This window comes from Rhinolophus sinicus, linkage group LG07, assembly GCF_036562045.2.
Source record: "Rhinolophus sinicus isolate RSC01 linkage group LG07, ASM3656204v1, whole genome shotgun sequence".
In the NCBI taxonomy this organism is placed as follows: domain Eukaryota; kingdom Metazoa; phylum Chordata; class Mammalia; order Chiroptera; family Rhinolophidae; genus Rhinolophus; species Rhinolophus sinicus.
In genome coordinates, this window is record NC_133757.1 from 107097042 (window position 1) to 107125038 (window position 27997).

Genomic DNA, 27997 nt, shown 5'->3' on the forward strand with positions numbered 1-27997 from the left:
GGTGGGCAGGGCCTGGGCACTGTTACTATTGGAAAATATGCTTGGATGCTTGTCCACTTGTCTTTCCTTTCTAAGTAATTTGTCTGTTCTCTGTCTACTTCGAATGATTTCTTTTATTGTTATTCTGCCGTTTTATGAGATATATGAGTAAGGTTTTTGTTTTTGTGTATTCTGCTTGGTTTTCCTTGGTCTCCCTAAATATGAAAATTAGTGTCTTTTAGCATTCTGAAAAAAAAAAAAAATGTTTGCAAATGCTGCATTTCTTCCATTCTTTGTTTATAAACTCTAATTAAAACTTGTTATAAAACTCTACTTAGATGTATTTGAGTCTTCCATTCAATTGTCATTGTTTGTCTCTTTTTTTCTTTTTCATATTTGTTATCTCTTTGTTATTTTCCATATCAGCTTAGACAATTTTGGATTTTCGGTCCTTTAATATATTTTTCTAAACATGTAGAAATGAAAGCTCATTCTTATTTTACATTCTGTATAACTTAATTATAGTATTCTCATTTTTGAGGTTCTGAATATGTAGTTTGTTATTATCTTTTGACTCCGGTACTGATTGTTTTCTTGTTTAATGACTTGTCTGATTGTGAGCTCGTTTTATTTTTTTGGCATTTTATTGTGAGAATTCTTTGGGTTTAAAATGCAGTTTTAGTGCTCCCTTCAGCAGCATATATACTAAAATTCAGTCTTAGAAAGGTGATTGATAATTGCTTTTCCCAGATGCTCTAGAGCACTAACTTGTGACCAGTTTAGTCTAATGTTTTTGCCTTTCTTTGGGGGACGAGGTTGTGGAACATTGCAGGTGGTATGAATTGAGGTCCCAAAACCATGTGAATGAGGTCCTGATGAGGTCCTGTCATCAAAAATTACTGCAGGAGGCAGGGAGGAGGAGAGGAAGGTTGTTTTTCCTTTCCACAGAGGTGGTTTTATAGTGTCTCTTTTTCTACTCATTTCTTTTTCTCTCCATGGAAAATTTAAAATCCTGGTTTGTACTCTGAAGATATTATACTTCTAGTACCGAGGTATTACGAGGAGTGACCTTACCTCTGACATTCCTTTATGCTCTGGGTTCCAGTTTTTGTCTCTCAACTGCATGGCAGGGAGTTCACTAAAACCCAGATTCTAAGTTGCCAGGAATTGCCATACCATCACACAACACAGACAGTCTCCAGAACTGATGCAGTAGTAAATTTAACATTTTTTGTTGTTTTTGACCTGAAAGGAATTCTATCACTTTCCCATCAATTTAGCCACACATTTAAATATCTTTCTTTTTTTGTTTTTAGAATTTAGTATTATGCTGTAATTTGCTATTATGAACATATTCCTGGAACCAACAGCCTTATTATATCTTTTACAAATAGGTTTCAATACTCAGAGGAACTCGTATTGGGATGTAAACTTCTCTATCCAGCTCCCTCCTTCCCATCTGTTGTATTATTTCCTATGTTGTGCTTAAATTCCTACATATAAAAGAGTAAAGTCCTATAGTTTTGATTTCACTTGGAGGTTAAAGAAAATTTGTCTAGTGACTGAACAAGCTATGAACAAGCTATGTTTTGTTGGGTCACCTTCTTCAGTCTCCCCTCATCTGAAACTTGAATGGCTTTTAGAAGCCACAGTGATTACAGATGACCAACATTACCTTTGGGATTCCTTCACTTCTCTTAGGAAATACCACACTAGAGAAACATGCCTTCCAAAATAAAGGCTTCTCTAGCATCGTGAGAAGATGTGGGGAAACTGTGGTTTTCCTGGGTCTATCACAACTCCCAGGGAGTGGTTCTACGGCTTCAAAACCCTGCTGTGGTTTGTGTGTGCTCCTGGAAGCTCTAAAATTCAATAATGCAAAGATATTGACTTGTGAAAAATCCCAGAATGGTGTGTCGGATGCCTTCTGGATCTGCATGTGTGTATGCACGGTATTGACAATTTTCTGTTGAAACCATTTCTTAGACAAGACGCAGTAGCAGGGTAAGGAATGCAGCTCACTGATATTTCACAGAAGGTGCTGGTGACATGACTGACTTCTGCTGGGGAAACACAAGTGTTAATATTCAAGCCTGGCAGAAAAAGCATTTCAGTTTATTTCACATGTTTTAATGTGTAATTTATAGTTTTATATGTATATGCTATTACTGGTTTTCTCTTCGCAGTTGTCTATTTTTAAGGAAACCTTTCATTTTACCTTTAATGGTATGTTTATATATGCTGCTGGTTGGGTCACAAAGCTGTTTTAAGCTATGAAAATTCCTTGCTACTTAGAAAATACCCTTTAACTAAATTTCTTAGTGAGTATTGGGGGTGTAATATGCCAATTATAGATTCCCTTTTTGTAGCAAACATATTCAAGAATTTCACACTAATAGTAGTAACATAGAAATATATCAAGCATTACGATGAAAATGAAAGGCTTTCTTGCATCATTCATCTATGGTTAATCAATGCAAGAATTTAATCATTAGACTATGAAAGAAATTAGCAGCATTATCAAAAGGAAAAAAAATTCTAGGTGAGGTTTGGAAAGAAGAGGGGGATTTGATGGCTTAGACAGCTGCTTCTAAAAAGAAACTTGAGATGTAATAAAATTGTGTAAATGATCAGAAGTAAGCTTGGTAAAACTTACTTTACAGTTAAATTGTGGAATTTGATAAAATAAGTGGGGGAAAGGAGTCTGAAAAGTGGTTTGGAGTAAATCTGCGCAAGTTGTTAAAAAATTCGAAAATTTTGACACAAGGGTTTAATAAATGACTTATATCTTCAGCCAAGTATTTAGAATGTGTCATTTCAAGTGCATTGTCATGGAGAGACTAGGATCTTGAAGTTTAAGAAGCAGGTAGCAGCTGAGAGGAAAGTTTTTGTAGAGAGAGTGAAGTTGAGGCATCAAGGCAGAATGGACTTGAGCTTTGAATAAATAAGTATGTAGAAAGGTAGGAATTAGAAAGAAACTCAGGAATCCTTAAAAAGGACTGCTACTGACTTTGAAAAAGGAGACCCCTGCCCGCCCCCCCCCCAAAGTTTCTAATTTTGTTAAGAAGAAAGAGACAGAATGGAGGTTGTAAAAGCAATGAAGTTGCAAGAAAGTAACTGGAAAAAATCAGAGAACATATCAGGAAGGAATATCCTCAAGCATGTTTGTCTGAGACTGTTTTACTTAGCAGCCCTGGTATTTGACACTCTTCATCATGGAACACATACTAATTCAGTTAGTCTGGTCAAGAAAGAAACATCTAAAAAATGTTAATTTGGCAAGTGTAAATAGCAATATCACATAAAGACAGTATGTTCCAAGTCAAGCACATTGTTTTGTGAAAAAGTACAGAATATATAGGTTAAAAATACAGTTTTTGTAGCCATTAGTATTATTGTAACCCTGAATCTGTGTCATGGAGCATCTTGACAGCAATATTTAAAATATAGGTCCTGCTTCATGTTTTATCATCACCTACATGTTTCATGTAAAATTTCAAAAGTATAGTATTATTCTTGAAGATGATTGCTTACTTTGAAAAACACATGATCAAGGAATTGTAAAAGTAACACATACTTGAAAAATGATGCAAACTAATTCTCAAGGTTACCGTTGCATTTTAACATAACTACAGAAGAAAAGTTAATCTTTGATCTTAAAAATAAATGAAATACAAGTTATACAAGTTAGATTGAGAGAGCAGTATAAGACAGAATGAAGAGATTTTGATTTGTTTAAAATATGCAAAAAATCACTGTGTCTGAATATACTGAGTATATTTGCAATACAAACATAACTTTCTTCCACATTTCATCTTCACATTAATCCTTTATATATCCTGTGATTTTATATAGGAGACTTCTTTGGCTTCAGTTGTCAAATAGTGGTGAAAAGCATATATGAAACTTAAAAAGCAAAACCAAGCATTTTCTTGTGGTAGCATGAGCACACCATATATCAGTAGCCAAGACACTTTCTGTTACAGACTTCTTATAGATTCTGAAGGAGAAGAAGGCACCAACAATCCCAAATCCATTAACCTTTTACTGATTTATCAATATTACCTCAGATTCCTCTTTTCTGAGACCATTTTTCCTAAAGTTGTTTGTGCAAATTAATCGTCATGACAGATTGCAAAGTGAATATGCAATCCATCAATGCCTGTAGGTATCAGTTTTACCTTTAGATCACACCAAATGACCAGAGATGCAATGGTCCAGGTATTCTCAGGTCTTGGAGAATTATCTTCCTGAGTTGTTCTTTCCAATGTTGACTGATATTGAAAGATTATATAAGAACATCCACATTAAACAATCTGGTGTGATTGTTGAAGAGACGCTCTTCAAGCTGACCATTACATTATACCAGGCTTCTTTTGAAGGGCTCCTGGAGGAAATTTTTCATAGAAAGTTAGTTTGCTTCTGCTATAAACATTATACATGTTAGAACTACTGTGTTTTCTTCATTACTTTGTATATTAGTTTTCCAGGCCTGCCATTACAAAATTCCACATAACTATGTGGCATATACAATAGAAATTAATTTTCTCACAGTACTGGAGGCTAAGTCCAAAATCAAGATGCCAGCAAAGTTGGTTTCTCCTGAGGCCTCTCGCTCATTGGCTTAGAGATGGCTTCTCCTTGCTTTGTCCTCACATGGACTTCTCTCTGTGCACATGTGACGTTGGCATCTCTTCCTCTTCTTATAAATTCACCAGTACTATTGGATTATGGCCTCAACCTTATGACCTCGTTTGACTGCCTCCTGAAAGGTTTTATCTCCAAATATTATCATATTAGCGATTAGAGCTTCAATATATGAATTTTGAAGGAACACAGTTCATTCAATAACACTTTGATAGCTAGGAATTTGAGAGCCAAATCGGTGTGACACATCAAGAAATATCAGAAAATATTTGACATTATTGTTCTATACATATTTTCCCTTTAACCTGATTTTCTTGTTTTCCTTTTTCATATGTGCTGTATATTTTGTAAGCTACCTTAAATCTTTTTTTATAAGACAGGACAGATAAGTAAGTAAGTAAATAAATCTCACTTGTAATCGATTTGTATGGATATTTGCTCATTGAAATGATCAGTAGGAATTACATTCCTGGATGTCATAAGATGCTGGAGGCAGTTCAGCCATCATACTCCTCTGAGTATACTTATAAATTTATATCATGGTTTAGGCTTATAATATATATTATAATGGAATGGTGACTTCTCCCTCTGATAAATAGAACATCAAATAAAATTAAAATTTATAGACTATGAAGTTGTTTTCCTTCTTATGTCTACTCTTCTTTCTCTTATTCTAGAAAAAAATATCTTTCAAGCCAGAACCAGAGCCACAACCAAGGTATGTCTTTTACATAATAACAGAAAAGTTTAATTTAATTTGCTTGTTTTTGGTTTTATCCTAACTTAAGTCTCTAGGTTTAAGGAAATAATAGGTTTTCAACGTATCTTTTTCAGTGTTTCCATTTCATTTATCTAAGGCAAGGAGGATAAAAGTCTTATTTTTTTGAATATATTAGTGATCATTCAAATAGACCAGGCTGAAGTTTACTATGTAGTAACTAGGAAAAGCAGTGTAAACAATACTGTATAATATTTTGTTGAAAAGAAACTATATACTACAATTCACTATGGTAAGTGCTTTTCAATGTCTCTATGAGGGATTCTTAGAATTGCTTTGCTATCTTGTATACGTATAGCAAATTTGTCCACAAACTTCTGTGAAATATTGCTGACTTTGTGAGATAGATTGGAGAGTGAGATGGAAAGAAGATTGTGCAAATTTAACCGTGAAGTTTCTGAAAAGGACAGGTTTCACACTTGTGTTTTGTTACTCACTGGTAATATATTCATTTATTAATTCATCAAATATTATTTTAGCACTAAGTGCAAAGCACTGTGGCAGGCCAGACAGATGCAAGTAGCAAAAGCATAAACCTTGTAGACTGAAGTTTGTCAAAAGAAAACAGTTTGGAAATTTAACTCTCCAGTAAATACAGGTTTATTCAAATATATCATTCAGTCTACCTTTTCTTACCTGACATCCTTCTCTAAATTATTCAGAATGTGTAGCTGTACAAGGTTCATAATCCCTCATCCACAATTCCAAGTTCCAGAAAGCTCCAGAAGCTGAAAGTTGTTGTCACCTATGGTGGTGCTAAAACTCTTAGTGTGAAAATCTGACCTGAAATGACAAGAGATTATAATTATTCATATTTTTAATTTTCCCACTTTAAGTGAATATTCATGTTTTACATACATATTAACATTAATTATGATAGTGAATTAAAATTAATGTGTTTGATTGCAGAACATTGCCCTAGACCCTGCTTGAGTGTTACATAATATATGGTATAGATGCTATATTAATTTCCTAAAATTAAAAAAAAAGATTGAATTCCAAATCCATTCAACTCTAAAGTTCAAGTACTGTGGAACTGCATTGTATGGTGAATCTAGGCCAACCATGACTATGAAACAATGCCATGTAATTATTTAAATATCCAGTAAATAGATATCTAATTTAAGACTGGATATTATCTGAGAGTTAGTCTCAGAATAAATTTAGTAACACTCATTCTGTGCTTATTATATACTTTATTTTATACCAGGTGCTTTCATTTAACTCCAATAACAACACAATAACATAAGTATTTTTATTATTACCATATTACTGATGAGAAAACTGAGGTTGAATATTTCACTTAGGGCATCCAGCTATTTGGTGATGGATCTGGCTTCAAACTTAGATTCTTTAATTACAGCATCATTGCTGTAGACTCTAAGAAAAAATTGTTCCAGAAAAACCCATGACTAAAATTTCAAGCTCTGTGAGGGCAGAGATTGTTGATTCTGTTTACACTCCTATACAGTTCCTAGTAAATCCCTCGAATGTTGTAGATACTCAGAAATATAATTGGATAAATGAACAATTTCCAGAGGAAAAAGGTAAAACAGATTTGTGTTTTGTCTTGTTGGGAAAATTTTCTTTCAGTCTTTCATAGTGTATTCATTTAACAACAAACATTAATCTCCTCCTATTATGGAAGCTAAGGACAGAGTGAACAAGATAGTATCCTTATATTTATGGAACATAAAGCCTAGGCAGAGTTTTTAGTTGCTATTCACCATTGAGGGAGATAAAAATTGTTTATGTCCTGCCATGTGACAGGGACTTAGTAAACATGTCAGTCTTTCCATGGAAATTTTAGAAGGCCAACACCTAAGGAGTGGAGACTATATCCCAGGATTATAGGGATTCACCATAATACTGAGGGCAAAACAAACAGATTTACCCTAACAAAAGCATAAAACCAAGCTATGGCAACTTCAAGATGATAAATTAGTAATTTGGTCACCACCACCTAGAATAAAATTATCAAATTTTCTTCAATGACAATCACAGAATCCAGAGTCTCTGTAATGTACAGTATTTAGTATACACTAAATAAAAGGCTGGACATCTTAAGAAACAGGAAAATTTGACTTATGGCAAAGAAAGAGATATCCCAGATGTTGGAGTTAGCAGACAAAGGCTTTAAAGCAGCTAGTAGAAATGTTCAAGTACTTAAAAAAAAAAAAAAGTTCATAATAACAGAGGATCCCAGTGTAGAAATAGAAACTATTCAAAAATATCAAATGAAAATTCTAGAATTGAGGAATATATTATTTGACATGAAAATTTCATTGGTTAAGTTGAAAAACATACTGGAGAAAGCAGTGAAAGACTTGGTTACACTTACAGGTCAATAGAGACTAATCTGAAGAAAACAATAATTGAGAAAAAAAAATGTACAGAGCCTGAGTGACCTGTAAGTTAATATGAAGTGGCCCAGCACATGTGAATTGAAGTCTCAGAAGTAGACAAATAACAGTTTGGTGCAAAAGTAATTGAGGTTTTTACAATTATTTTTAACCTTTTTACCTCCAATCTTTATTTATTTAAAAAACTTTTTTTGGTTTCATGTATACAAAACACTGTAATAGTTAGACCTTTATCATTTATACCCCTCACAAAGTGATAATCCCCTCCCCCAATCTACTACCCCTCTGACATCACATACAGCCATTACATTTCCACTGTCTCTATTCCTTATGCTGTACTCCACTTCTTGTGAATATATATATATATATATATATATATATATATATATATATATATATGTATATATCCATATATATATCCATATATATAACTATAGTTGACATTCATTATTATTCAGCTTCAGGTGTATGAAATCTTACCATTTGCAATGATATGGATGGACCTAGAAATAAGTCAGAGAAAGATATATACCATGTGATCTCACTTATATTTTTAACCTTTTAAACCACAACTACTTTTGCACCAACCTAATAGAATGAGGCAGCAAAAGTAGTTGAAGAAATAATGGCCGGATTTTCCCCAAATATACTGAAAAACATCTTTACATATCCAAGATAATCACATTCTAAGCAAGACACAGACACACACCCCACATGTAGGCACATCATAGTTAAAGGGTTGAGAACTAAGGCAAAGAAATAACCTTGGAAATAATCAGAGGAGGAAAAAATATACATTATACAGAGGGTTACATTTCTAAGAATGCTGGATGTCTTCCCATCAGAAATGATGGAAACCAGAAGGCAACAAAATTATACATTTAAAGAGCTGAAAGAAAAAAAATCAACCGAAAATTCTCTATGTAGTGAAACTATCCCACAATGCTGAGGATAAAAAAGGACAATTTCAGCTGAATTAAAGAAATAATAATTTATTGCCTGATGATCTTTACTTCACAAATGTTAAATGAAGTTCTTTATGCTGAAAGGAGGTGACACCTGATGGAATTTTGAGTCTACAGAAAAAATAACATTGAAAAAATATATATGTTGATTAATATAAAGAATATCTATCTATCATCTAAGTTTTTTTTAAATTGACCATTTAAGACAGAATTATAACATTATTATGATACTTAAAAGTTAGGGATATGCAAATATATATGACAATAATAGCAAATGAAATGGAGTTATACTCTTAAAAGTTTCTTTTATATGTAGTGGTATTAATTCTAAGCAATATGCAATAATTTAAAATGCATATTGTAATTCCCAGAGTAACCACTAATACAAAAAGTAAACCTGAAAAATAATAGAAAAACTAAAATGTAATACTAAAACTACATAGTTAACACAAAAGAAGGCAGAAAAAGGGGATCATATGGAGTGAATAAAAAATAATATGGGAAAATGGTAGACAAATTCAACTGTACCAACATTTATATTAAATGTACAGAATAACCATTACAATTCAAAGTAAGAGCTCTATCCAAAAGTAAGGCTGGATTAAAAAAAAAAGCAAGAATCAACTCTATGATGTCTATACACCTATATACACATATAAAAAGACATTAATTGGAAGTACAAAGATAGAAAAAGATAAATTATTTTAAAAAGATAGCAGAAGAGTGCTAGAGTGGCTAGATTAGCATCAAAGTAGACTTCAAGAACTATTTTCAGAGATAAAGAGGGTATTTCATAATTGAAAAAGGGTCAATTAGAATTAGATGATAATCCTAAATGTATATACCTCAGTCATAGAGCTTCTAAATAAAGCAAAATTTGACAGGATTGAAGAATAAAATGGACAACTGCATGATTATTGCTGGAATTTTTTTTTATATGCTTCCTTTAGAAATTGATAGGACAGTTAATAAAAAGAATAAATAATGATATAACAGACTTGAACAAGCCTTTAATTAATTTGACCTAAATGACATTTATAGAAGACTATCCAACAGCAGTAGAATATGTTTTATTTAAGGGACCTGTAATATTCATTATAAAGATAAGAACAGAAAACAATGAAACACAAATGGATAAGCAATAAAACAAATTAACGAAGCCAAAAGTTGGTTCTTTGAAAAGATTAATGAAATTTATACACTCCTAACAAAGCTAAATATGAAAAAGAGGAGATAAAACACAAATTACCAATATTGAAAGTGAAAGAGGTAGCATCACTATATATCCTTTATACATTAAAAGGATAAGATAATACATAAATAACTTTAAGCCAACTACATTCAACAATTAAAATGAAATGGGCAAATTCTTTGTGAAAAGACAACATACCGAAACTAATGCAGGAATAAATAGAAAATATGAATAACCCATGTCTATTAAAGAAATTGAATTTGATATCAAAAACATTTCCACAGAAAGACTGCTTTAAGTAAAACAAAACTGTCACATATAAATTATTTTCCAGAGTATTTGATTGTGTTAAAAGCAGCTTCTTTTCTTGTGTAAGTCTTTTTCTATAAATATTATTTACCTGGTTAGTTTGAGTGGGAAGTAGTTTTTCATCATAGGTGTTACTAAATTAAAATTTAATGCAGCTCTTTCAATGATTAAAAATTGTAGAGTCTGAAAGATGAGTGTTTATTATAGATATTCTCCTGGAGCCAGTCATCTAGTCTGAATGCTAAACATTTTCCTGTACAGTTTACCATCTGTTGCAGGCATAAAGACCTGTGGTAAAGTTTTGCTGGGATATCTAGCTAATATTTGTAGGGAGATCTTAAATATTTTAGAGAATGATAACTAAAGGGAAGTTTAGAGATCACTTGATTCAATCCTTTTAAATTCCACTTGAGAAAACAGAGATTCAAAAAGATTAAGTGACTTCTTCAAAATCACAAAAGTAAAAAACCCAGAACTTTACTAGAATCCAACCCCCAGTTCACACTATTATTACTCAGTCATGCTGCTTTTATACTGTTTGTATGTTAAATTTTAACAGCCTTTCTGATGATTACTTAAGACAAGTAGACTGAAACTTTACTGAATGAATTAGCCAATCTAAGAGTGGCTCTAGTGATTAAAAAGTGTTTCTAGAATAGAATCCTGGAGAAAGAGAGAGGAAGATTTAAAAGGAGAACAATGTGAAAATAGTGAACAATATAAAACTCTATAGGCACTACATACAGATACATTTCATTTAAAATATTTAAATGAAACAGTATTAAAATTTTCTTGTTTATTTGAAATCCTGCACCATTTCTATCATAGAGATTTCATGATAACTTTAGAATCCAAACATTGGGACTCTTTAAAGCTTGGCCTAAAGGATTTTTCTTGTTAGAGATGAATTTCCCATATATTTTCAGCTAGAGGTTTCTTTAGAGTCTGCATCAGGCAGAGTATATTATAACCTTCCATCAGTCATCAGTCAGCTTCCATAAGGTACTGGCCAATTTCTAAAGTACTTTTGCATTTCAAAGATAAAAATATATCACAGATAGATTGCCATTGCCAGACTACAGTAAATAAAAGAGAGGTTTTTTTTTTTCCCCCTTTCCTTTCCGTGCTTAGTTATAGAAAAAAAGATGATAGAATTCATTTACACATACCCATGAGCTTTGCGGGAACCCTCTACAGTTGGCAAATAGGCCTGGTGTCTGCACCCACTCAGCAGTAGTTTTTAAGGAGGCAGTCACTTGGCTGTTAAAAGGTGGGGATGGGAAGTTAAGCCAACTAAAAACTGTTGCTGCTGAACTTGATTTGGAATTACTTCAAATTTGAGCACCCACTCCTGTTCTTGGTAGAGAATGGAATCTGTTGCCTTATATGGATAAATAGTGGTAGATAAGGCATTCACGATTATTTCTGTCCTAGTCTTTAATGATCATAAGCCTAAAAGGCTAGTTTTCACGTTTCTGTTTTTTTGGTTCATCTTCCTGTTTTTTGAACTGCGAAGATCTCAGAATTTTAAGGAGAAGAAAAGGTAGTATAGTAGAGTGTAGGTACATTTGTCTGTACAAATATATGAACAGATGTGCGTAAGACTTTTCATTAGCAGCATTATTAAATAAAGAGCTAGAATGCTCAAATCCAGCACATTTATGATCAATTTACTGTCTTGGGAGAATTATAGATTCTCAGAGTTTTAGGAAACTTAGAGATTTTTTATTGAAACCCTCTGTCCGAAGTGTGAATCTCTATAACACGGTGCCCACATAAGCCCTCCTTGAAAATTCTAGGGACTCATAGTGCATCCCTTCAAGTGGCATCCCATTTAATTCTAGGGACTGCTCTGATTTTCTGACACTTCTCTGTGTGAAGCTCAACACTTATCTCCCTTGAGTGGGTGCCCATTAGTTCTGATTTTGTCTTCCTGAAGCCACCCTAGCTACCATGTTTTCCCATTTTAGATTAAGCCCTTCAATTTATTTCAGGTGACTATATATATATATATGTATATGTATATGTATATGTATATGTATATGTATATGTGTGTATATATATACACATATATATAAAATATATAATATATAGTACATATAAACAATATGTATTATATATTATACATATAATGTATAATATATAATATAATGTATATAAAATACATATATAATATATATAATATATAATATATACATATATAAACAATATACATGTATTATATATATTATGCATATAATATATAATATATAATATAATGTATATAAAATACATATATAATATATAATATATATATTATATATATTTAGCTATATATGTATATATTTATATTTTCCTTAGAGTGGCAATTCAAATTAGCTTAAGCAACATGGTACTTAAACCTGTTTGCTCACATTAGTGGAGATTCCAACGGTGAAGAGTATGGTGGACATCTGTGCTTTGTCTGTTTAACATCTCACTGCAACTAATTCAACAGGCTAAAATAATGTTGTCAAGTTTTACTTTTATTTCATTCATTTTTAATCTCTGCTCGCCCCTGCTTGGCTCTAATACCTCTTACTACAGACTTTTTCTCCATGTGGCTTCTATCTATTTGTAATTGACTTCCTGCTCTTACAAGGAAAGGTATCTTATTACACACACACACACACACACACACACAAACACACAAACACACACACACACCTGGAGAAGTATTGTGGCTGACCTTCCATGGATGACATGACCAGGCTAGGCAAATCCTGGAGAAGTCACATGATTGGAGTGCAAACAAATAAAACCCAAAACAAGCAAACCCTGAGGCTACTTTCTCACATATTCTAATGTGTCCTCCTATGTTCTCCTTTCACCCCTCCTTTATCTTCTTTTCCCTTTCTTTATTCCCTTCATCTGTTGTATATTGCCAAGCATACAAAGAAAAATTGTTGCCCTCAGGGCATTTAGAGTGTAGAGGGGAGATACAACTAGAGATAGTTATAAAGTAATGTGGTAACTACAACAATGGAGGAAAGGTACCTAATCATCCTCATGGGTCTAAGAAATTATTTGTACAATCATATTTATTAACCAACTGCAGAGCTTTACAAGTAAAGCAATCACATTTCAACACTGGATTTAGCGCCTTGTGACATTTATCTCAGATAATTAGCTCACATGTTACCTTTTCAATAATTCCACGGCTGCCATGACACACTTTAAAATTGCATCTTCCACCCCTGCTAGCATTCCCCAACAACCTTACCCTGCTTTATTAATTAATTAAGTAATTAATTTACCATAGCACTCATTGCCTTCTAACATAGTCTATGATTAACTTGTTTACAGTGATTATTGTCTCTCCTACTAGAATATAAGCTCTAGGAGGACAGAGAATTTTTGTTGTTGTTGTTTACCAATGTGTCCTTGATGCTAGAAGATCATTTTACACTGAATGAATGAATGAATGAATGAGTGAATGAATGACTAAATATTTGTTCAATGCATGAATTAAATTTTTGGATGCTTTTTCTGCCTTCTAATGAATTTTATTCCTTTTCCAGCCATTAATAGCTCCTATCTCAAACTTTCTACTGCTTCCTGGGTATCTTCACTGGACTATCCCACAACCACTTCTCAGTTGAAATAGTTATGTATTCCGCCTCTGCAAGTCTTCTCTTTGATATTCCCTTTTTTAGCTAGTAATGATACTATCCACCCAATCACCCAAGACCACCCTATCAGCCTATATTTCTCTACTCTGTTTACAAAGATTTTATGAGAACCTTGAAAATTGCCTTCCTGAAATTCAGAACTATCATACATAATTTTCTAGTATAGCAACCTAGTAAGAGAAAACAATAATAATAAAATGAATTAAATGAAGGAAATTAGTTCAGGATGGTATGACATTCTTTTTGTATACATTCTGGATCTTGATACCCCTACCACCACCCAAGTGATAACTGATAGAATCTGATATTAAACCTACTGACCCATACTTTGCAAGTTTTATACTTTTTTTTTTTTTTTATTAAAATAAAGGCATTTGCCAACGTCCAGAATTCTCACATCACATTCATTCTTCAGTTTCTCAAAGACAGCCGATCAACAGAAGAATCTGGAAAATTATTTGTCTGAGCCTAGAAAATTTAATGAAGAACAGCTTTAACTTTGTTTATTAGATCTTTCCTTGGTGTGAGCTTCAGCGCTCTCCTGTTCGTATTTGTCCTATCCTGTTTAGTTGATGACCATTCCTCTTGAGGAAAGTGGACTCAATGCAGGCTAGGATATTGCATTTCCAGTAAACTACAGGTGATAGTGATTCTGCTGGTCCTCAGACCACACTCTGATAGCAAGCTAGAGGATATGTTTGACTGTGTTCAGCATCCTCCCACACCCCCAGCTCTGTCAATTCCTAGAATGACTTAGTTGCTTTCTGGTAGGGTTTTGTGGTTAATATGGTAACTTGATGGTACTCCTGGGGCCATAATCTTGGGATAGGAAGAAATCTTTGAAAATATCTACTAGAGAACTTCATTTTCCTGGGAAATGCTACCATGTCTAAACCCACAGACTTACCTGCAAGTCAAATATTATTATTTAGCTGCACCTTTACTCTCCCATGCCCACCTTCTTCAGGATTGTTTCTCACTGGTAGAAGAGGAGAATACATCATCGATATCTTTTCCCTGATATCATTTTATGGTTTTTTGTGTGTCCTGTGTGCTCATCCTCCATTTCCCCTAGCTTTCCTGGCTTATGACGACTTCCCTTGCCGTTAGAATGTCTACTTACCTCTGTATCTTCAGGAACTATTGGCTCCTTGTTTAGGACTATTGTCAAGAATTTTGAACTTCCTCTTGGCTGTTAATTATGGAGTTTGGGTATCTTCCATCTACTACTTGTCTTCTCATGCCAGGGTTCTGTTCAGGAGAGTTGTGCATCCAAGGAGGAGCAGGGTTGAGCAGTTGACCATTGTAGCGTAGAGCTCTGAACATGTGCAGAGTTCAACATTGGTGAGAATCACCAAAGATCAGAAGCATGTCAGCACTATCTGTTTTCCAGTCTTGCTTGTTTGGATGGAAAAAAACACTGGTTGACGGACTAAAGAGGACACCAAGCAACCAGATACTGGTTGCTGGGCTGTCTGATAAAACTGAGTCAGAGCATATTGCCTTAGGCCACAGGCTGAATTGGGGACTTCTGCTTTCTTTTCTGGAACCAAGATAACCGTGACCCTAGCGACGTCTTGAATCTACTTCTTCCTTCATGTGCATAGGATGGACATGATCCCACCAGTGTCTGTTGAAGGATTAGCGGAAAGTAAGGAAAAGTCTGAACACATGAAATCAGTAGGTGGGAAAAGAGGCCCTGGGGCTGGTTCTAGGGGAAGGTCCTTCTGACCCTCTGTAGGGTCAGAAGGAAAATGTCTGAGGGGCAGCAAACAGAAGAACGGGAGGACGAATAAGGTCTCATCCCTAAATCACAGTAATCCTGCCCACAAGGAAAATAAGGAGGCGTGATCATCTCAAGCAGGGAAAATCAGATTTTCAATTACTTTTTCATGGGGTAACTTGTAAAGAGGGAGAGTATGAGAGGCAGAAACGTAGAGAGAAAGGGTCACAGAGTCCCATCTCTTTGGACTGCAGGCTGCTCTGACTGCCCACGTCTCCTGCTTTTCTAATAGACTCTGACCTGTCACTGACATTGCTCCATGAGTGATGCTTGATGGTCTCCCAGATTCCTGGAAATGGTGTTCCCTGAACCATATACGAGTATGTGCTGGGGAATGAAATGCTGAGTAAATAACGGAAATTGTTTTTAGAATCACCTGAATTGTTGTAGGAATTTATGTCATTATCGAAAGCCCTATTCTAGGGATAAGGAATTTATGAACAAGCATCTATCTTCATTGTCTCCCCATTTTAGCACTGAGTAGAGCACACTCTCCTCCATACCTGACTAAAATTTGGGTTGGGACCAGAGGGTTACCCCAAAAGGAATAAATTAGTGTTTTGGGAAAAAGAGTAGACAACTCATCATATTCCCTATTTCATACATATATATATATATATATATATATATATATATATATACACACACATATATATATATATATATATACATATATATATATATATATATATATATATATATATATATATACACACACACATATATATGCTCATGAAAAATTGACAAGTCTGGTCACTGTGCCATAGAAAAATCAGCTCCATTACACCTTTGGCATAAATATCCTAGTCATTTCAGGTGTCTTCAAAGGTAATGCTTTTCAGTGTCCTGCAGACAGAGCGTGTAGGTACCATAAAAAGGAGTTTTAAATATTTGAATTAAAGAGAATTCCCTGAAAGTTCATCACAGATTACCATAAAGTCAGAATCAATTAAATTTGACCAAAAACAGTATTTCCTTTCTCCTTTGGCTTTTCTATTGCATGAAACGATAATTTCGGTTTAATTTATAGTAAATAAGCCTCCTCCCAAATGTTTATACGTGAGGGAAAGCATAATTGTGTTTTTTGAACTGAATTAGGAATTTAAAAATCTCTATGTTGTTTTGAGGAAGAGCTGTGGGAATTGAAACCAAGTAACAGCAGCAATAAAAAACCCATATTTTTGTAGATATGACATACCAGTCTCGGAGAATTTCTTCAGAAGAAAATCAGGTGTGGGGTAGGGAGAGGAAATCCTCCCAGTCCCTTATATCATTTACATTTCTGGATAGGTACCAGTAAGAGCATTTCAGGTAGTAAGCAGTTTAAAGCACATACTCTTAGGGGCTTTAAATAGGATATCAACCTCCACTCTTTAATATGATCTAATTACTGAAACTGGGAGCAGCCAAAAATAGGAAAGCTCTTGTTCTTTTTTTGTTTGTTTGTTTGTTTTGTTTTTTTCTTGTGTGTGTGTGGGGGGTTGCAACAGCCTACATTGTGAGGCATGATCAGGATACAAAAGGGTTGTAGAAAGCACAGAAGAGAACACAGCTCACTCAGATATTTAAACTATTTTTTAAAAAAGTTTCTTGCATTAATGTGGTGTTATCTTCCACTTCAGGAGGATTCCCCACTCTGAGTTTTGAAGTGAACACTTTTTGTTATCAGGAAGTACTAAAACCTTGGGATGATTTGGAAATGGAGTACTAAATCATCTTGAGACAATGTTATCCATGGAAATATATTTACATCCCCGTTCTTCAAAATCTATATCACCCGTGCTGAATTTAATGCATTGTTTTTAAACTGAAAGGCCTCATAGAGGGGATCGAAGTAGGCCACAAACATGGTTCACGCCTTACCTAAGTTGCTTTCAAATCCTACATTCAAAGCACGAGGGCATCACATGTTTCTACTTGAAGGTTGCACATACAGGAAACGAAAGCTCTTGACACAGCTTGGTAGCAGAGGATCCAAATCAGAGTAAATTGTGTAAATTATAACCAAATTGCAAAGCATTTGGACAAAGCAGGCATGCTAGTCTAATCAGGAAAGCAGTGATATTTACTTTTCGATAATGCAGGTTGGAAGAGGAATTGGGGGAGGACAGCATCACAAATCTCTTTTAATACATTTCTGAACTTGGCAACCTGAACTGGCTTTGTCACATATTTGCAGTTTAAAAAGTATTTGGCTTTTACAACAGCCAAAATAAGTATCCTTTAATCACTTTCAACCTATGAACAGATGGGCAAACAGTGCTTTTATAAATGGAGCATACAAAATACTTCAGTATCAGCCAAAACTAATTAGTAGCAATAGTTGAATCAAACTCTAAAACTGATTTAGTGTTTAATATATATTATCGTATAAGCATTAGCAGTGGAAAGGAAATTCCCTGTTCAAGTGTTTGCCAAGCTCAGTGTCTAATGTTCAGACATGATTAACTTACTAATTAACTTATTGCATCTTTTCTCACATATAATCTTGCTTAATGATTTCTTTTCTTACTGAAAACTGTTTAATGTGATACCTTGATCATAGATTTGTCAAACTTCAAGTGATAAAGTCAAATTCAGCTATTCAGCCCTGGTTTTTCTCTCAATCTTTCTTAGAGTAGCTTTTGTAGGAGGTGGCTTGGGGACAAGGGGGTGATCTCTTTTATGGTGAAAACTGGTTTCCAGCGTCTAATGACTCACATTTTGATCTTCATAAATATTTTCTAAATGAATTTTATATTGGCTAAGAATCTGTAAAATGATAATTCTCTCCACATCAGAATTGTGATAAGACGTTGTGAAGGAGGATACATTTGAAAGGGTAAACAAAGGATCGTTTCTGCTCATTCTCTAAATCAGAGAAGGTTACTTGGCCTCCACATATTTGACAATCACACTATTTTCCCCAAATCTTATCTGCTTGCATATCATTCTTTTACTGTGCATGAAGTTGAATACTTATATAATGGAGTCAGGATATATGGTATGACTGTATCTTTTCAGTACTACTGAAACCAACAAAAAAATGAAAACCTAAAACTGGTCCCCCAAATCACGCCATCCATTGAGGACTAGGGACTACCAATGCAAACTGTCTGAAGTCATGTTTCCTTTTGAGTCTATCACACACAAAACAAGACGGGTTTTGAATTCTTACTGTGCTAATTATATCTTCATGATCTTGGGAAGTCACGTAATTTATCTCAGCATCACTTTATAAAATTAGAATAGTTAACATTCAATAAAATTATTTGGAGGGTTAAAGGAGAAAGTGTGTCAGAAGTAAAAATGCTTAATAAAAGACTGCTACTACTGCTACTAATGGATTTACTTATTATATTTTTCTTTTATATTATACAAGGTATATTGGCCTGTTTCAGAAAATATGAACAAAATAGAAAACAAGAAACAAAGAATCTTTTTTTTTTCCTTTTCACCTAACGTCTTCTTTACAATCTAGTGTTTAATCAACCTAGTGTGTTAATCATCTATTTTATTGGAGGATTTAATGAGTCAGAATCTTATGAGGGCAGATCTGAGCAAGATTTCCTTGGAAATACTTCTCAGCTGATTCTGATACCCCCTTTGATTCAGAAGCACTGCATTCAGATAGGCACAAATAATATTTGGCATGTTTCTTCCTGGCCTTATTTATATACATCATTAAAAACTGTTGCAATCATATAATGCATATAATTTAATATCTTCATTCTCAATATCACTTTCAAAATCATAAGCATTTTCTCATAAGTTTTACTTTTATGACCTTATAATAATTTATTCATATTCATTGGATATAACACTATTTGCTTAGATATTTATCTCTGATTTTTCCCATTGTAAATGAAACTATAAAGAATATTTTTACACATGTAGCTTTTTTTGGAGATTTTAATTATTTTGGAGCTTAGTGCTAGACAGGATTACCTGTGTTTATTTATCACATGATAAAAGAAGCCTTTCTTCCCCTGACTGCGAGATATTACGTATATACTTACTTATGAGGGAGGGAAGAAAAGTTGTCAGTTTGCTTTCTCAGCCCTACCTTGTGGTTAAATTGCACTCGTAAGGCACAGTTTTGACTAAACAAGTTGGTTCAGCAACTTTTGATTCTATATCATTAACTTGGTATTTTATTGGGTCAGTTTCATTAACATAAATGGCATAAGAGATGTTGATCAAAACATAAAGATGTCTTTGCTGTATGGGTAGCAAAGTTAGAATCATAAGATATGAAGGCATCAGTAACTTCTGTCTGATTGACAAGAAGATTGATGAGTTCTAGAAGGTTGATAAATTCCCTACTCTTTTAAAATAATTTTATGTGGCAGAAATATTTTTATTGTCCTTGTCAGTTCTATTGAGCTTAGGAGTTAGGAATCATTCTATTTTCCTCTTCCAGGTTTTACTTACATTATGTACAATGGCATAAGCATCTATTTTCTCTTTTTTAAATACCCTCAATTTTTCCAATATTCCTTGTTTGTCAGCAAGTGACATTCTATCAGATGGGAATTCCTTAAGCAACAGAGGAGAAACCAGGCTGGTTATCTAGGACTTAGTAGCAATCATTTTACATTATAAGTGAGTCCATGTTCCTTAATAGGAGCCACCACATCTAATTAAATGACCTGCCTTTAGATGCAATCTCTTTAGTATAGAAAATGGATACAAACTAGATTTTTCAGTTATACCTTGGTTAAAAAAATGTATTGATTTTAATAAAACTTCATAAATAAATACTTATGAATTCAATAGAGCCATTTTTATATATTTAACTATTCTGCTACATTGTTTTATAGATAAAAAACTAATATGTGCTCTTAATTGCTGTAGAATTCGTACTTTTGATGATTTATTAACTTATAATCTATATTAAAATTTTCATTAGGATTTTTTCCCTAGAGTTCTGAGGGATTAGTTGAAACCATTTCCATACCATTGAAGGGAAGTTTCATTCTAGTTTGTACAAGTAAAGTCAAATAAATTTGTATGTAGTTCCTCACATAGAAAGGAGTTTTGTCATATTTTTAATTAAAAATTAATATCAATCATGATTTGCTCTGTTTATTCAATCCTAGAGATATTCTTGTTCTGCTTGGATCTTGCGTTAAGCAGACATGAAGTTGTGTGTTCCTGGACAAAAGGAATTGTAGGAGGTTCATGGTTATGATATCAGTTTAATTTGAGAAACCTGTAGTCATAAGTCTTTTCCTTCTACTATCAATTGTTAAGAAAATGCTTTCTTTATAAGGCTATCATTCTTTTTACGTTTATTTCAGAAGTAACTTGTATCAGGCACTTTGGGCAAGTGTGAGAAAGGCAGAAACCCCCTGTTGAACATATAACTGGATGGCATAATATATATTTAGTATGTATATATTTATTATTATATTTACTATTGGTATAATAACCAACAATATCAGAATGGAGAGGATGGAGTCCTCTATAGAGGACATGTATACTTATCCCACAAGAATTTAGTCATTGATCACCTTGAAATAAGCACATAATACTCATAGTGACTACATTCACAAACCTCAAGTTTTTAAAAAGTTTATCCCATAAAGTGTGTGCCATGATTGTCATTACCGGACAGAGATAATTTACCTCTGGAATAAAAGTCTTTAAAAAAATCAATATGACTTTTTTTTAGCCTTTAGGTATAAACGTAAGTATGTGTATACGCTGTCTATTGCTGCAATAATATCACAAAATTTAATGTCAAAACAATACCTATTATTTCTCATGAAGCAATTTTGATGATCTGTTCCAAACTCAGCTGATATCACTCAATAGGTACAACTCACTTGAGTTGCATACAACTTGTCTTTTCTCCATGTAGTCTCTCATCCTTTAGAGGGTTGCTGGCTTGTTCTCATGTAGATATAAGGTTCCAAGAGAATGGAACTGTGTAAGGCCTCTTGGGGCACATGCTAAAAACTGTCAGAGCATCACCTCCATTGGATTTGATTGGTCAAAGCAATTCACAAGGCCAGCCCAGATTCATAGGTGGATAAATAGGCTCCACCTCTTGATGGGTGGAGCTATAAAATCACATTGCAGAGATAGGGATATAAGGAGGCATTAATTGGCCATCAGTACAATCAATATGCTGCAGAATGCTTCTAATACCTTTATATTAATAATGTTTTAGCTGTTAACATATTTATCTTAAGGGACAGAAGTCTTCTTTGATCATTCACTTCTTTCCATATTTTTGACTGTGATAACTAACACAGCTCTCAGTGTTGTGCCGAGTTAAATAAAATTATGGACCATTGTAATGAGTTCAAGGATCTTGGGGTAATCAAGGGCATGACATGGCTGGGAGGTAGCACTGGCGCATAACAAGCTTTATTTGGGCATCATGTGGACAGCTTTGCATGAAAGGGACGTCCCTTACAGAAGAAGATGTTTCAAGGACAATGACATAGAGCCACCAACCAGAAGGACAAGAGGGTAAGGGAACTCCATATGTAAGAGGGCTTACATATCTAGGTGTCACTCAGCAGCAAGATGGGGAGTCTTTAATTAACAGAGTTTCAATAGCCATGGTGTGGAGTCTTTTTAGCCCCAGGGTTTGTCTGTCTATGGCAACAGATGTTGGTTGTAGTTTTGTGGGATATGCAAGGCAGGCAGACTCTAAATGTTTACTTGGGCCATGTTTAAAGTAATCGGATATCTAAGAATGTTGAGTGTGGAGCCAGCAGGCTTTAGGCTAATGGGCTAATGGTTCTAGCCTGATGTAATCAGTAAACAACATAGGGGCTAATATACAAGGGCCATCTTTGGTTCATTTTTACAACAGCTATGCTAAATACACCTTGCCTTTTCTAGCATCCCTCCGTTTATATAGTGAAGAAGGAAATCATTGGTATAGTCCTGCAGCCATGTGACACATCCAAAAGATAGGTAGAAAAGTACTATAACAGTTTGTTTTTAAATTTAGGGCTTGAATCTGAGGAAAACAATATTGGAAGAATTGTCAGAGGAGACAACGTATGAGCAAAAGTCAGTGGAGCCTTTACAGTAAAAAAAAACCAAAACAAACAAAAAAGTATATATATATATATATATATATATATATATATATATATACACACACACATATATATATATATATATATATATATATATATATGTGTGTGTATATATATATATATTTGCTTGTGGATATATATATATGTATATATGCAACTAAATATTAGGAATTCTAGCTTTCACAAGAACTAGATCACAAAGAAGAAAACAGTGATTTATAAGAATGATAAAAGGGATATTTTGTGATATAAGGAACTTTTATATTCTAGGTAAACTATATTGAAGGTACTGTTTTTTACTGTCAAGAGCAGACTGTGGATTCAAAAATCACTTTGTCAATGTAACAGAAAGTAAATCAAATTCTAATTCTACACTTTTTGTATACCACATATGTAACATTGTATAATCAAGGATTCACAAACACTTCCATATTTTATGACTAAGCTCATCAAAATTGACCCAACCCTGTCAAAATTTGGTATATTTTATAGTTTCTTTTCAAACCCATATGTGTAAATACAGTTTACTTTCTATCAAGCCTTCTATAAATTATTCTTCAACCTCAAATTTCTCCTTTTGTTTTTAACTTTCCAGTTATCTAGCGTTCACTTTCTTCGATCAAAATTTGTATCTAAGGCTTAAGACCAAATTCTTTTCTTTCTCAGTTGATTAAAAAAACACACATTATTTTGTAAACATGTTTGCATTTCTTCATAATTATTTTACTTAATATAATTCCAGTCATTCATATTAACTATAGCTTTTAACCCAAATAACTAATGGCAATTCATAATTCATTCTCTCTCTCTCTCTCTCTCTCTCTCTCTCAGACACACACACACACACACACACACACACACACACACACAGTGCCATTCAAACATTCAAGGCAACTTAGGGGACCAGCGGGACTTTTGTGACTGCTTCTGGTGCTTCAACAATACACATCACACCTTGAATCAATTGCACATGTCAATTTAAAATTTCCTCATATCTTGTTGCTAGAACATGGAACTTTGGGTATAAACTTGGCTCATTTGGGTATTTCTGTAATTCTCTTTTTTTTTTCTGAGAGAGAAAAAGTCATGAGCTCAGAATCCTTTAAATTTCACAGGTAGTAGGTCTTGAAACTCGCGAAAAGCCTGAAATAATCATTACCATTTTATCTCCATTCCATTTACCTCATACATTGAGACTCATTCTTAAAAAAGGTTATATTAACCAAGCAAAAATCCTTGTCTAAGCTATTCCAAATCAGTCTTAATTTAAACAAACAAACAGCAAACATTGCTTCATTTTTTTGCCTTTTCTGGTAGCTTTGTGTATTTAAATAAGATATTTATCCAGAGGTCAAAATGTTATATTTTTGACTCATTAATCTACAAAAGTTTTCTCAAGAGAGGGAATGAGAAAAAGAAGCAGCCACAGATACAAGAGAGCTAGTTACAAGAAATTGTACAAGGCTAACTTCTTTTGCAAGGAGAGAAAGGACATTTTGTCCTTTATACACACAAGCACAGGGAGAACTAACAGCCTTAATCCTATATCTTTAGCTATAAGTCAAAAGTAAATATGGAGTACAATTTTCTATGCCTGAGAATCTCACTGGTCAGTTGTGGCTACTTGGAAGTACGAAGGTCAAGGTGTCAAAAAGGATTTCTGAGGAAAACTTGGTATGAAAGTCTTTTGCTTTGGAGCTGATTTCCATTCTAGTGGGCACACAATTATCTCTCGAATGATTTTAGCTATACTGGTATTCAAACAACATATAACACAGGGGTTTCAGAAGATATAAGAAGCTTCAAAACTAACAGAAAAGACAAACGAAAAAGACTAATTTCAGATTCCCTGTCATCTACCAACTATTGTCTATCCAACAGAGACTAGATGGCTGGGTCAAATAATCAAAATCAGACTCCCAACAATTTAGTCATCAAGGGAAGGAAAATAATCGTTGTATATAAAACAGAACAAGACTTATCAAAACCCAGCTTACTGCAGACATCAAAACAAACTCAGAAAAAAAAAAAGCAAGAACAGAGTCAGTGGTATTCACTCAGGGAATCAAGACAATTGGGCCTGGGATTCAGTGGTCTCTATACAGTGCACTTTTAGGGCAAGACTCAGCCTTGGTGTGTGAATTGACCTGGATATCTCATTAGAATTTCAGCTGTGAAAGATGCAGAGACAAACACAATGAAGAGTAATAAAAGGATTTTTGTATGTTAAACATGACAAGGAAACTAGGCTTTGGAAAACTTTGAAAATACTATCACATAAAAAATACAACATATATATATATATATGAAGGAGAAAAGCGGATGCAAGATTACCAATGTTCCTGGTAGAAAGTCTGCTGTTTTCTCGTATGTCTATCAGCACTTCAAGGACCATCCATATCAGTACTGCAGGACTTGTCCTGGTTTCCAGTATGATTCCCTCCCTTCTGTGATCCTTAGTCCTTGCCTTTACCAATACACCAGTGTGCCTCACATTTGAGAGCATTTGGAAAATAAAATTAATTTTCAGATGTTTGGTAAGCAGAGTATCAGTGCCAAATAATGTTGAAGGAGTCTTTAGTTTAAAAGCTTCTGGGACAGAAAATTTATTTTGACTCACTTCCCCTGTCATATGAAACTACTGTTCCTTCGATACTGTATCTTAGGAATAGTTTGTGGATGAGCTTTGACAAGTTCACTTTCTTGTGGGTTTTCTTTTCTTCAGAAGGTTAATTTTATACATGTTATACTGATTCTGGCATGTTCAATCTTCTTTGGAGAACCCTCTTGATATGTTCAGGTGACGTCTATGAAGTTTGTGTACAAATTACAATATATTATCTATTTCAATATATTCACCACTGAAATGAATTTAAGACTTTTCAAAAATGTTGTTTTTCTTATTAACTATCATAAAACAAGTTTTACATTTTATTTTTAGGCTGAAACCTATTCTAAGTAAAGGTGATAAACATGACAGTAAAGTTAAAAGAATTGGACCACACATTGAAATCTTCCAAGTGTTCCGGAAAAGGAATAAATCGATTACCAAAAACACAGTTAAAATGGTCACCGTCACACAGGCGCTTATCAGAGGGTGGCTTGAACGCAAAAGATTCCAAAGAATACGGGTCAAGGTAAAGCATATGTTACATATTGTAACATGTTTCCAATTTTGAATGTGGATTCAATTTAGTAGAATTTTCAATAGTCATCTGGTCAATAAATCTATAGTTTTTCTAAATAAAGTTCTACCTTCTTTGGACTAAAAAAATGTTATGAGTAATCTGCTTTGCTGATTATGTCAAGCAAGAGTCTCCGAACAAAAGGCCTGGTTTATCCTGGACTCCAAACAGTTCTGGGACCACTTTTACTCTAAGGCTAGGACCCTACGTCTGCACTATTTTTGTTTCTCCTTTGCTATCTGTTTATTCTCTGTTTAAAGCAAATGACCTAAGAAAGAAAAGTCATTTTCTTAGAGTGAGCATTTAGATGGTGAGTTTGATTGTTTGAGGAGATTGAATTTCTACAGAAAATAGCAGAAAGGGATGACTAGGAAAACTTTACAAGTGGCTTCCAGGCCACTTGAAGAATCCCGGTGAGGTCGGTGACCAAGAATTGGAGTGATAACATTCCTCCTGGTTATATAATTATCTTTAACAGTTAGGAAAACTAAGGCAAAGAGAGGTAACCTGTCTTAAGTTATACATCAAGCCAGTGGCGTACTCAAATTTTGAGAATCAAACCTAAGTCTGTCTGGCTCCAGAAACTTTAAAACATTAGGCCATTCTGGTAACAATAGGATCCAACACTCTTTGCAAAATGCTGGAGTGCTTTCTCAATTCAGGCTCAATATGGATATTGGAGTGTCCTGCCAAAAGCAGAGGCTAGACAGAACTCCCTTTCGATACTGTAGAGCCAGTCAGGGTGTACTTCCCGCAGGGAGCCGAATCGAGAGTCACAGGTGCGTTCCTACAGCGAGACACCAAGTCTGTGGTGATCAGGAATGGCTACGGGGGATTTGCAGAGTGAGTTAGAAGAAAACAAGATTCAGTGATACAGTTGGTCAAGAATGTGTACTTAGTCTTGATGCTAAGCAATTAGATATAGAATAATTGAGCATGTGCTTCAGGTAGTAATAAAAAGCAGGGAACACAGAAAAGAGGACTGAAAAAGAAAAGAACAAAACCCAGGAGAGAGAAACACATCCTTTAGCTATATGTGTGTGGCTAAGAGCTTCACTAATTCTGTAGTGCGTGGGGAAGTGAATACTGAAATCACACTGAATATTATTTGTGGCTTATGTGTTTGTGTGTGTTTGTGTGTGTGTGCATGTAAGATAACGATTCAGAATAGTCATTTTTTTATTTCATTGTATATAGGTTTAGTCATTTAAAAACATTTTTCCTTTTTGTTTTTATAAGGGTTTTGAATAAAGACACTTTTGGATATTGTCCTATGTAAGTGTTTAGACAAGTTTAGATTTCAATCGATAAATGTCAGGATATCTGCTTATAGGTTTATACCATCATTTTTCAACATTTGAACTATGGGAAACAGTTGCTGAAGTATTGCACAAGGGTTAAAAATGTCAACATGCAAACATCTATCTCAGAAACTAATAAGAAACATAATAATAGTAATAATAGAAAAAATAGGTGACATAAACTTGTACTTTATAGTAGGAAGAACATAAATGGCTAGGAAACATGAAAAGGGCTACTCTTGCTAGTAATCTAAGAAATTAAATCCCATTGAGTATCATGTGGTAGTGGAATTCTCCAAACAAGCACGTCATTCCCTAAAATCTTTTAAAAAGATATGACCATGTCAAAGACATGACCATAAAAGGCAGACTAAAAAAACTTTAACAAAAAAATATTGATGTGTGAGAAGTATGATAACTTCACCGTTTAAGTCAACAGGGATTGGAAAATTATAATTCGTAATTTGCAACGTCTTTTATATTTTAATACTGCTGTTGTAAATATCCATCTGTACATTTTTTTCTGATAAATTCTATCTTGAGAAATGTTTAGAAATGGGGTGAAGATTTACATACTGAGGTGTACATAGCATGGTAGCTGAGGCGTACCTCCGTGCCCAAGAAGCACATGCTGTAAGAAGCACCACACTTCTTAACCATGAAAACCTCCTAGGTAAACTTCCAAATGCCTCAGATGTGAGAAGGGTTGCCTCATAAGATAAATTGTGTCTCAAAAGAGTGTTTATTATATTCAAAGGGAAACACCCTCCGTTTGGCTTTGGTGGCTGCCCAAAGCTCCTGC

At 34.1% G+C, this 27997-nt stretch overlaps 1 protein-coding gene across 1 annotated transcript in view; it reads left to right on the forward strand.

Moving 5' to 3' along the window:
• IQCM (IQ motif containing M) overlaps positions 1-27997 on the forward strand; it is a 243171-nt gene that overhangs the window by 85309 nt on the left and 129865 nt on the right. Inside the window, exons 7-8 of the mRNA XM_074338725.1 lie at positions 5304-5344; positions 25651-25846. Of these exons, the coding sequence (XP_074194826.1) occupies positions 5304-5344; positions 25651-25846 (237 nt within the window). The remainder of the gene's footprint in view (positions 1-5303; positions 5345-25650; positions 25847-27997) is intronic.